Source organism: Peromyscus eremicus, chromosome 15 (assembly GCF_949786415.1).
Source record: "Peromyscus eremicus chromosome 15, PerEre_H2_v1, whole genome shotgun sequence".
NCBI classification, from domain to species: Eukaryota; Metazoa; Chordata; class Mammalia; order Rodentia; family Cricetidae; genus Peromyscus; species Peromyscus eremicus.
This window is the reverse complement of record NC_081431.1, coordinates 20,886,442-20,899,468: the sequence shown is the minus strand read 5'-3', so window position 1 is coordinate 20,899,468 and position 13,027 is coordinate 20,886,442. Positions and strand designations below refer to the sequence as shown.

At 39.1% G+C, this 13,027-nt stretch overlaps 1 protein-coding gene across 1 annotated transcript; it reads left to right on the top strand.

Moving 5' to 3' along the window:
• Positions 1–4,851: 4,851 nt before the first annotated feature.
• Positions 4,852–5,829, top strand: LOC131925347 (olfactory receptor 6Y1). The gene has a single exon (XM_059280645.1). The coding sequence runs from the start codon at positions 4,852–4,854 to the stop codon at positions 5,827–5,829; it is 978 nt and encodes a 325-aa protein (XP_059136628.1).
• Positions 5,830–13,027: the final 7,198 nt, after the last annotated feature.

Here is a 13,027-nt window from a genome sequence, read left to right as displayed (position 1 = left end):
ACCAGAGACTAGCTATATTTTAAGTGGTGCTATCATTTTAGGTATCAAATCTTCTGTCCATGATAGGATGGGTGGAAACATTGATCTTGCATTGAGATTCATACATTTAGAAGAGAGTTAAATCTTCTGACCTATCTGGTTCCCTGCAGTGCCCAAACCCTATGTTGCTAAAATTTATCATTCTCTTTTTACTTCTTTACACACACACAGACACATTTGTAATTATGCAATAGACTTACAACTGTAAAAGTTTGTGAACCACATTTTTAAGAAAAAAAAATCATGCTTAATAGATTCACATTAATTTTTATAATTCTGTTAAAATAAAGCTAAAAGTTAAGGTGATTTGTCCATCAAGCTCTCATTGTGTTATACAATTAATTTCATTAAATTAAATATGTAAGATAACCAGGATTAAAGATTACTAGGGACTGGCATATAATCATTAATAAGTAGCCATTCTGCCAACATATAGCCATTTAACTTTAGGAACAACACAGCAATATCCAAAAACATCTCATCTGGTAAAAAGAAAGAATTTTAAACTAAAATACCATTAATTTAATAATATTATCATTCTGGAATCTTCCCTATCTCTGGACTCTCATTTCAGCACTTTATTTACTTCTTACATTTTTATCTCATATTCAGCTATACTAAAACTAAAAGTACAATTTCAGATCCAATATCAAAGAATAGAAAGACAAAGAGATGGTCATGAATGCCAAAGATAACAGCACTCAGGAGGCTGAGGCAGGAAGTTTGAGGCTATCCCGAGTCTCTCTCTGTCTCTCTGTCTCTGTCTCTCTCTCTCTCTCCCTTATCTCTGTCTCCTGTTTCTCTCTCCCTCCCTCCCTCCCTTCCTCCTCTCTCTTTCTCTGTGTCTCTCTGTCTCTCACTCTCTGCCTCCCCCTCTCTCCATATATGTTGGGTATGCCCTACTCATACAGTATCGTGTGTATATGAAAAGCAATTACAATAAAAAATGGAATTTGATTATTTAACTTCAGTTCTGTCCCTGAAACAAGCAAGCAACTAGCAGTGTGGCCATGAGATAAATATTTAATATTTCCGAGATCAAGTGGTCAGTGTGGTATTTATTCCTCATAAGTCCCTGATTGTGGGGTTCACTGGGAATGACATCAGAGTGTTTTCAGATATGCAGAGTGAGGCAGCCCCCAGCAGTAGTGATGCTGCCATCCATGCACGGGACTCAGATGCTGAAGAAGGGCAGTTGTTGAGTATGAAAGCCACACACACTCTCTCTTGCCTGCCAGAAGGGCTGTCTAACCAGTCTTGGAAACTACTAGGATGTGACTCAAATAGCCCAGCCCCAGAGATTAGGAGCCTAGGCTCCTTAGTACACTCACACCTTTGTGTGTTTGGTAAAAACACTTTCTGGGTTTATATATTCATTTTCTTGTTTATCAAAGTACATCATTTAGATATATATCATCTAATATTATAGAGGTTCTTTCATTTGCGGGGGGGAGTTTGAAACAGGGTTTCTCTGTGTAGTTTTGGTGCCTGTCCTGGATCTCACTCTGTAGACCAGGCTGGCCTTGAACTCACAGAGATCTGCCTGGCACTGCCTCCCAAGTGCTGGGATTGAAGGTGTGCACCACCACCACCCTGGCCCCTAATATTATAGCTTAATGTCCATAGCTTATATCTATATTTACTATGATAGGTTAGAGTTCCCGATGTGACCATATTGTACTTCTAATTATTTGTTTTCCTCAATTACTAAAAATCTCAAAGCTAAGTTTTATGATTATAGTATGAAATGGCTCGGACAGATGCTCTGGATATACAGTCTGATACTGTTTTCTGTTTCATTTTTTCCACTTGCTTTATGTTAATTTGTCTCTGATTCTGAACACTTGTTTGGACATTCGTATTTCTGTTGGGTGTTGAGGAGGAAGGGATGACTAAGATATTTTCATGGTTCCAATGAAAATATTCCCTTTGTATTTACTAACTGACTCTTCAATCAAATGAAATGCTTTTGTTTCCATAGTCTTCTATTTTCTTACAACTTTTAAGTAATATATCTAAAGAATGACTGTGTTCATTGTGAAGCTACTGAGAAATGTTGGAGGCTTTCCTAGAGCCATTCTTACAACCGTGTTGTCTGCTAAGATCTTTAGAGTCCATAAGAGATGTCAGAAGAATGTTAAGATATCCAGGTATAACTCCTTGCCTGTAGTTCTGAAATTTAAAAATGTTTGCAGGAGCTGACCCAAGCTCATGGATCTGGAACAATAAACATGCTAGCACAGACCAAGAAAACAGCAACACAAACCCTTGCTGGTAGAGAAGGGGTGATTTGGATGGAAATGTGGAGGGGGGGAGAAGGACTGATAGAAATTAACCTAGTTGGGCAGTGGTGGCGCACCCCTAATCCCAGCAGGCAGAGGCAAGCAGATCTCTTGAGGCCAGCCTGGTCTACAAAGAGAGTTCTAGGACAGCCAGGCTACACAGAGAAACCCTGTCTTGAAAGAAAGAAAGAAAGAAAGAAAGAAAGAAAGAAAGAAAGAAAGAAAGAAAGAAAGAAAGGAAGGAAGGAAGGAAGGAAGGAAGGAAGGAGGGAAGAGAGACAGAGAGAAAGAAAGAAAGAAAGAAAGAAAGAGAGAGAGAGAGAAAGAAAGAAAGAAAGAAAGAAAGAAAGAAAGAAAGAAAGAAAGAAAAAGAAAGGAAGGAAGAAAGAGACACAGAGAGAGAGAGAGAGAGAGAGAGAGAGAGAGAGGGAGAGAGAGAGAGAGAGAACAGAAAAACACTAACGTAAATGATTTACAAATGATTTTGAGTTGGTTTGACTTGAATTCAGAGGTTAAAAGGAAGGAAGATGAAGCAAAATCTAAGGCAGATTCTTAAACCTCACTTGTTTACAATCCCCACAGTTCTAGGGGTGAATAGTAGGCTGTGGTCATCAAGGTCCAGTTCCATGTTTGTGTAAGTACATGGGGATGCATTGCATAAGGAATCTTCTGGGCCAATGAGATAGCTCAGTGAGTATAGACACTTGCCCTAAAATCTGATGACCTGAGTTCCAGAATCCATGAGATAAAAGATGGAATCAACTTGTTCAAGTTTTCCTGACTTCAACATGCACACACATACACACACACACACACACAGAGACACAGACACAAATAAATAAATAAATAAATGTGAAAAATATTAAAGAAAAATTGTATTCCAGCAGAAAACAATGGTTAAATTTCTCTGCTCTGTGACAGTTTTTTCCTTTTCTTATAATTTGTGTGTTTTCCTTCCTAAACATGTATCATTTGAATATAAGCTTCTGTTTTTGTCATCCTAAATCTGCAACATAATGAAGAAAAAGGAATAGTTAGGATAGGATAGATAGCTCTCTCTCTCTGTCTCTGTCTCTGTCTCTGTCTCTGTCTCTGTCTCTGTCTCTCTCTCTGTCTCTCTCTCTCTCTCTCTCTCTCTCTTTCTCCCTCTCCCTCTCCCCCTCCCCCTCCCCCTTTCCCTCTCCCTCTCCCCCTCTCTCCCTCTCTCTCACTTTCTCTTTCTCTCCCTCTCCCTCCTCTCTCTCTGCCCATTTCCTTAGGAAATAGCTTTCTCTAAGTCTCTATACCTCAAAAACAATGCTGTTGAGAAATAAGGAACAGGAACAGTTATGGACAACAACAAAAGAAACAAAATGATAGATCATAAGAGGGCTGGAAACAAGGAACTGCTTCCAATCCAAGAGATCCTGGAGCAAGTCTCAGCCCATCCTAGAGAGAGCCCATGCTTGGCTTAATTACCAGATAAGAAGTGTCACTTACAGGAATGCTTTTTTATAATATTATTCCCAAAGGATGGTGAGTTCTTTACTCTAACCGTTGGGAAACTGTCCAATTTCTGCCTCCTTTTCCATTAACAATAACTGACATTTTCACCTATTTGTTTTTCAGAGTTTTGTTATTGGTAGGATGAGGTGTATCCTTTGGAAGGCAATTATAAAGTAGAGAATGTGTGTTGATTTGGAGCTAAAAACAGTAGCTTGGAAAGATAACAGCAAATGCCTATGGGAACTTAAACTCTAAATCCCATTTGATGGTTACAAAACATGAAGGTCTTCCTATGATTCTTAACTGAGAAATAGAATAACTCATATTTTGAAAGCTTATATAGTATGTTCACTTACCTAGACAAACACAAGGATGGGATTTAACTATACTTTTGCCAAATTGCCCATCAAGATGGCTGTAAAGTGGATTGGATTGAAGGAAATGTCCTTCAAATTATTCATTCATCTTTATCCTTTGAGAAGATGGTGAATGTTTATATTGCACTTCTATTTGCTATTAAACTGTGAATATACTAAACTATTGCTTTATTAAGGTTTTGTGATATTTTTTGATTAAACAAATACAATTGTCTCTACTTTACAGATAAGTGGGGACATGAAATTAGTCTGTCATCATACAAATTATACCTAAAGAATAAGTAATTGAGTCTTCTGCCTTCTTTTTCATGCTATAGATGGGGAAGCTTTGCCCATAGTGAAAGGGTGGTCTGAAGGGACTTCCTTATGCCCAACAGTCATGTATTGAAAAGGCACAGTGCTTGGACGTGGTAGGTCTGATTTCACTGCTGTGTGATCTTGGACAAGTTATACAATTTGAACTAATTTTTTAAAACTTAGAATACAAATTCCTTAAAGTTAATTGCTGTCCAAGAGTTTTAGTTCATAATTCAAGAGGAAATAAAGACATGAAGGCAGGAAAGCTCTCATTATGATGAATCACTAGAAGCAGGTTATCCGTACAAGTGATCTCAGGGTGGTGCTTGGGACACAGAAGGAACTGACTTTACCTATGCCCACAGCCAGCCATGATCATCAAGGTTCTGGAAGTAGACAATCGTACTGTGACAACACATTTTATTCTGCTTGGATTTCTAACACGACCTGCCTTCCAGTTTCTGCTCTTCTCTGTCTTCCTAGTGACCTATCTGCTGACACTGGTAGAGAACCTTCTCATCATCCTGGCCATTCGCAGTGATGGGCAACTGCACAAGCCCATGTACTTCTTTCTAAGTCACCTCTCTTTCCTGGAGATGTGGTATGTCACTGTCATCAGTCCCAAGATGCTGGTAAACTTCCTCAGCAAGGATAAGAGCATCTCCTTCAATGGCTGCATGACACAACTTTACTTCTTTGTAACCTTTGTTTGCACTGAGTACATACTCCTTGCTGTCATGGCCTTTGATCGCTATGTAGCCATTTGCAATCCACTACGCTACCCTGTCATTATGACCAACCAGCTTTGTGGACTACTGGCTGGGGGGTGCTGGTTCTGTGGGCTCATGACAGCCATGATTAAGATGGTCTTCATAGCTCGGTTGCGCTACTGTGGCACACCACATATCAATCACTACTTCTGTGATATCTCTCCACTCCTCAATGTCTCCTGTGAGGACTCCTCCCAGGCTGAACTGGTAGACTTCTTCTTAGCCCTCATGGTCATTGCTGTGCCTCTTTGTGTGGTAGTGACATCTTATGTCACCATCCTCATCGCCATTCTCAAGATCCCATCAGCTCAGGGGCGTCAAAAGGCTTTCTCCACCTGTGCCTCTCACCTGACAGTTGTAACGCTTTTTTACTCCACAACCCTTTTTACGTATGCCCGTCCTAAGCTCATGTATGCCTACAATTCGAACAAAGTGGTGTCTGTCCTCTACACTGTCATCGTTCCCCTTCTCAATCCCATCATCTACTGTTTGAGGAACCGTGATGTAAAAATGGCCCTAAAAAAGATGATACTTTGCAATAGAAGTGGACCTGGGGGAGATGGGGATTTCAGTAGTTAAAAATAAATAAATAAATAAAAACAGAATTACACTGGAGAGATGGCTCAGCAGTTAAGATCACTGGATGCTCTTCCAGAGGACCTGAGTTCAATTCCTAGCACCCATATGGCAGCTCATAGTCATCTGTCACTTACACTCTACTTCCAGGGGGTGTAATGCTCTCTTCTGGCCTCTATTGGCAACAGGCATGCACATGGTGCACGGACATACACAAACCAGCCATACACATAAAATAAAAATAAAATATAAAACAAATTAAAGCTTACAGAATTCTTTCTGGAATAAGTAGGTAGATGAACACCGTATAGTTCCTCAGTTTATTCATCAACTACATGGTACTGTTAAGACTTTCTGAAATTATAGATATATAAGTTCAGTGTAAGTTCAATGTAACAAAACAGAATATATTTGCTATGTATACAGTAATTTATTAAAAATCCTTTCAAATAAATTTGTGTGTGAGGATGGTATGATCATGCGTGTTCATGTGTGGGTTGTGTATGCACAAGGGCATTGTGGAGACCAGAAGTCAACATCAAATAGCTTCCACTACCACTATCCACCTGATTGTTTGTTTTTGAGACACTGTCTGTCACTGAACTTGGAGGTCCAGGATTGGCCAGACTTACTGGTCAGAATCTCTGGGTCCTCCTGTCTCCGCCCCCCAATCCAGAGCTGGGATTATAGACACGTGCCACCACACCTGGCTTTTTACAGGGGTCCTGGGGATCTGAACTCCGGTCTTCATGCTTGGGTGGTGAGCACTTTACCCACCGAGCCATCTCCCCAGGCCTCTCAAGTAAATTTTAAAGACCAAGTCTTTAGTGGAAAAACAAACGAAGAATGTAAATATAATAAATAAAAATTATATATAGAGATAGCAGTTATAGATTGAATTGTGCCCTACAAAAGAAGATATACTGAAGTTCTGATCTTTGATACCTCAGAATGTGACTTTCCTTGGAAATTGGCTTTGTATAATGAGCAAATGCAAACTCAAATTTACATTATGATACCTAAGAGTCAGCAAATAATAAATGCATATACATAATTTGAAAAGATGGAACTTCCTAAGAATTTTAATAGGTTTTTTCCTGAAAATACTTTATAAATAGTCGTTTGTCCAACATGCATGTTTTTACTAGTAAAAACTACATCTATTAATAAATGATGAAGCTAGACTTCCATGTAGATTAATAGACTCATCGCAGTTCTAAAAACAACAGAATAAAAAAATAAGCAAGTTGTAGGGTTCTTCCTGGGTCCTCTAACTCTACAAAGTGCTTTCCTACCAAACCAGCTATTTCTGTATTAAAAAGAGGTAAACCCCTAAAGAGGCTGGGTCTCAAAACACTGATGATGAGTGAGTATGAAATTCATAGAGATCCTTTTAGAAAATGTTGACATTTTCTATTAAAGTAACTTTTGTTTCTCCTTCATAAATATTTGAAACAAATAAACTAAAAGAAAGAAATACCCACAAGTATTTTACCAGGAACAAAGTACTTATCAATAAAATATCACTAAATGCATACTATAGAATATCATTGTTCTCAACAAGCTCTCTATACTGAAATGGGAGATTGTTCAAAGCAAACTGTTACTCTTCTCAAACAAGAGACAATGTCCTTGGCACAATGTTTGCAGGCTCTACCTGTCTTTATCTTGTACAACTATGAACCTGGAAACAGCACTACTAAGTGGTGTATAATATGTGTGTGTGTGTGTGTGTGTGTGTGTGTGTGTATATGTGTACATATATGTGTGTGTGTGTGTGTGCGTGTGACATGTGGTGTGTGTGTATGTGTGTGGTGTGCTGTGTGTGAGATGTGTGTGTGGTGTGTGTATGTGTGTATGTGGTATGTGTGGGGTGGTGTGTGTGTCTATATAGTGTGTGTGGTATGTGTGTGTGGTGTATGTGTGGTACATGTGTATATGGTGTGTGTGGTGTAGTGTCAGTGTGTGTGGTATGTGTATGGTGTGTGTATGGTGTGTGTATGGTGTGTGTGGTGTGTGTATATGGTGTGTGTGTGGTGTGTGGGGTATGTGTGCATATGGTGTGTGTGAGGCATGGTGTGTGTGTATGGTGTGGTGTGTGTGTGCATGTGTGTGTGATAAATAGATAGATAGATAGATAGATAGATAGATAGATAGATAGATAGATAGATTATGTGTGGGTGCTGTGGTGTGGGTGGTGTGTGTATGTGTTGTGTGGTGTGGTGTGTGTGTGTGTGTGTGGTGTGTATGTGTGTGGGGTGTGTGTGTGTGTGTGTGTGTGTGTGTGTGTGTGTGTGTGTGTGTGGTGTGAAGGGGGGATGCATGTGGATGCCTGAGGTTGACAACAGCAAGTGTCTCCATCAGTTACTTTCCACCTTATGCTGTGAGTCAGGATTTCTCACAGTCCAGCACCTTTCCACATGCTGAGACACCAAGTAGGCTGCTACACCCTCCTGGCTCTCTGTGGGTTCTGGGGTCTGAAACACAGTTCTCTCTCTTGCACAGCAAACACATTACTCCTTGAACTGTCTTCCCAGCACTGAAAGCCTTATTTTGATGCATCTATTGTAAATGTTGCTATTTTCTGCAGAAAAATCCATGTACTTGAATTAAGAACATTGCCTTACAGGGCTAGAGAGAGAGATGGCTCAGTAGTTAAGAGCACTGGTTGTACTTCCAGAAGACCCAGGTTTGGTTCCCAGCGTCCACAGGGTGGCTCACAACTGTCTGTAACTCCACACCCAGGGGATTTGATGCCCTTTTCTGGGCTCTGTGGACACCAGGCACACACATGGTGGGCAAACATATATGTAAGCTAAATACCCCCACACATAACAAAATTTTAATTGATTCTTAAAAAGGACATTACTTTATGACAAAAATGCCACCTACACTCCCAAAATAATATGCATGCATATATAGTTTAGAAATCCCAATACTTAATTAGTTTCTAAAGCATGTATGCATACAAATGTGTTTCACACATTTAAAAATCTGCTGCAAATATCTCAGAACTCATTTTCCTTTCCGCCTGTTCTACTCCCTTTTGTGCACAAAGGTGATTTTCTAGGACCCCGTCTTGTAATATTCTGGCCTCTAATTCTCAAGGGAGTTGGTTCTCAGTGTTATTTCATTCCTATGGAACCTAGAGATACATTTCATTAAGTTTTTGGACCAATACCATTGGGGACAAAAGTCTAAAAGCTTAATTAAGAACAGAGCCTTCAAAGGGGCTCTTAGAAAAAAAGAAGTCTATTAATACGCAAGGTCTTTTCTCCTTCATGAATTTCTCCACTTTTAATTGAATGACTGGCAGCTAAATTTATCAAAGAACAAAACAGTTCTTCCATACATAGTACTGTGAAACAAAATAATTCTTTTTTTCTTTTACTTTAGACATCATCTCCCCACAAAATGGGCTCCTTCTCAGGGCTGAGGCTACCTTAAAATATTGTATAAATATTTAACTAGGTTCATTAATAGTTTCATAGCTAATCAACCTAGCTTTGAAGTAACATTTTGTTTTCAACCTAAAAAGTCATCATGGAACACGGCGTTTTGGTCAACACTGGATCACATAATCAGCAGTGGCTCACTGTGATCATATTGCTATGTGATGTGGTAGATATTGCTAAGTTTGTGTGAGAGCACTCTCATGGCTGGATATGATGGTGCATGCTTTTAAAACCATCACTCAGAAGGCAGAAGCAGGCAGATCTTTGTGAGCTCCAGGCCAGTCAGGACTACATAGTGAGTCTCTGATTTTTAAAGTAATTGTGAGAGAGAAAAAATGGTGTGGAGTTGGGTGGTGGAGGAGGTGTGCAGAATGTGGGAGGAGTTAGGGGCAAGGAAACCATGATCAGAATATATTGTTTAGGAAAATTATTTTCAATAAAAAGTAATAATTATAACCAAAATTATAATGGTTTTGTTTCCTATTGTTTTGAGTCGGTTTAAAACATTCATCATATCAGACAACATTTCAATTAGAAAAGCAATATTAAATCTTTTTGTCCTTCAGTACTAGTTTTCACACCCAGAGCCTGGTAATAGGTAGGCAGTGAGTTTATCACTGACCTGCCTATACCTCTAACTCCTGTGAACAAAGTTTCACTGGATTATAGCCCATGCCCATTAATTGATTATCAATTAAAGACTTCAGACTGAAAGACCCTAACACTTCAGGCTTACACCCCCCAAGTCCCAGGAAAATGAGGAACTAAAAATCTAGTTCCAAGGGCAAACTGACTCAGATTCGGCCACCCCTGCCACAATGCAACAATGTAAAGAGATTTCTGTTATGAGATGCGCTCAGCTGTGACTGGGATAATTGCAAGTGTTGCAGGAAAGACCACTGTAACCTTTGTGTAAACTTCACTCCCACCCTGATACCCCCCTTGAGGTTTCGGGAAGAATGAGCATATGGATGTGACTGTACCCACCCTGTGATCAGGCCATGATCTTATGAAATTAGCCTCTAGACATAAATCAATCGAAACGAAATTGTATGGGAATAATTGTAATCTTGTGGCTTTTGTGGGTTTTTCCTTTAAACGTACCTATGTGGCTGCAGTAGGATGCGACTCTTGCTCTCAGGACAACAGTGGCCCGACTGTATAGCTGCATCAATAAACCTCCTGCTGTTTGCATCAACTGAACTGGAGTCTGGGTTCTTGGGGTGCCCACTTGAGAAGGCAGTACCCTGGGTCTGGGGTCTATCACGACTAGAGCAGAGACCTTATGGTATGCACAAAATATTTACCACCTCTCTCTTTTCAGGAAAAGTTTTCTGAAATGTTGATGGAATGTGAATGTCCATAGTTAATCCACTAGTAAGATCCAAATATATTTGAGGACCCAATATTTTAGCTCTCATGCACTGGGAATAAAAAGCATAATATAATAGTTTAAAGTCTTTTTTGGTGGTAAGCAAATGGAGAGCCACTGTGCCAGGAAGCTTTGCAGCCCCAGTCATGCTGCAGGCCTTAGCAGAGAGTTCATCTAAGGAAAAACTAAGCACTATAGCTATCCTGTAATTGGGAGGTCTCCAGGACACTGCAACTTCACCCCTTTGGAAAGTGGTTTCATACTATATTTTAAGGATACACACATTTACTTCCTGATTATTTAAACTATCTCGACTTAATATAATAATGATAGAATAAATATGTTTTGTACTTTTTATTTTTGAAATTACAATATAATTACATTTCTCACTTCCCTTCCCTCAATATATCTCTCCCTAATCTCCTTCAAATTCATGGCCTCTTTTTTCACTAATTGTTAATACACATATCTATATATGTGTGTATACATGTATGTTCCTGAATATAACCTGCTAAGTCCTTATAATGTTACTTATATGTATGTTTTCAGAGCTGACCATTTGGAACTGGATAACTAAATGTGTGTGTTCTTCCCTTTCACACTCGTAACTTTCCTCAGTTGCCTATAGTTCTTTGTGCAGGATTGAGGCCTCGTGGACTTTTCTCCATCCACTTTACATGCCCATTGGTGCCATCCTTGTTCAGTTGGGTTTGGGCAATCACATGGTTGAGAATAAATACCTATAAAGTTTTGTGCGTGTGCGTGCGTGCGTGCGTGCGTGCGTGTGTGTGTGTGTGTGTGTGTAATGTTTAATATCCATTTACAACTTGGATGGATTTATGATCACCTAGGAAACAAACTCTGGGCATGACTGTGTGTATATTCTCTGAGATGTTTAACTGATAGGGGGAGACCAACTGTAAATGGTGGTGGCATCATCCCCTGCACTTGGATCCTTCACTAAATGCAAAGGAGAAAGAAGTGGAACACCAGCATTCATCTCTCTATGCTTCTTGACTACAGACACAGTATGACCAGTCCCCTAATCTTTCTATGACCATGCCTTCCCCACCAAGATGAAGTATACAGAGTGTGCCAGAATCAACTCTTCCTTCCTTAACTCTATCTATTCAGATATTTTGTTACAGCAATAAGGAAACTAATAGGATATGCAACATATTTCTATAAATGCCCTTAACATAGACATTACATATATTTAATATACATATATACAATCTCTTGTTTTATATTATATATAAGATATAGTAAAATGTTCTTAACATATGGTTTACATGTTGTGTTTAAGGTTGTTTTCCTGTCCCAGAAGAAGCATAGATGTTAGATTAAAAAATAATTAAACATTTGCAATTTTGTTACATGCTACCACTCAGTGCTAGTGAAGTCATGGTCATTGGAGGAGAACCTATGACCACTAATTTACTAAACCAGCATAATGCCTAACAGCAATCTATAAACCTTTGCCCTTATACCCATAGAACAGTGTAATCTTCATCCTTATCAAGGAAACTTCTCTTTGCAACAGACAGAGACCACTGCAGAAAATCACAACCAATCAAAATGCAGAGTTGTGGAGCCCAGTCTCAATTGTCATTATCTACAAAACACTCCCATACCTAAGGCTCAGGCAACATTGCAGAAGAGGGGAAGAAAGATTGTAATGGCTCTTCTTTCTTATTCTACACTGTCCTCTTTTTATTCCTCTAACCTATATGCTACCCCTTGTTCCTACTCTGTTCCCTTTTTTTCTTCATCCACAATTCCCTCTTCTTGTCTCTTAGTTATTAACAGCCCTAGTTCCAAAATATAAATACTATAAACCACAAAGGTATGGAAAACATACTTTGAGAAACAAGGCAGTATCTTTAGGAACTGATACTAAGAAAAAGTAGATGTCTGTGTGTTAAAGAATGAATCTAAATCCATCTATCTCACCTTTCAGAAAAATGTCAATGTAAAATGAACCACAAACCTTAATATAAGTTGGAAACCAATAAGAAGACAAAAACACTTCAAGATAGAAGCTTATGTGAGGATTTTGGCAAATAGTCTCCAATAACACAGAAAATAACTCCTAAATAGGATTGTATCAATTTATAAAGCATTTATACCATAAAGGAAATAATTAAGTGAAGAACAGACTACAGAGACCAGGGAAATCCTTATCAATACATTAGGTAGGGGATTAATATCTAGAATCTATAGAAAACTCCAAATATTAAATATCTGGACAGATTGGTCAGTGGTTAAGAGCACTTATTGTTCTTTAAGAGGACCAGGAACTTAATTACCAGGACCCACAGGGCAGCTCACAACTGTCTATAACTCCAATTCTAAGGGATCCAACACACTCTCT

Excerpts from the sequence above, each read along its gene's own strand:
- LOC131925347 (XM_059280645.1), top strand. The coding sequence starts at position 4,852 with ATGATCATCAAGGTTCTGGAAGTAGACAATCGTACTGTGACAACACAT.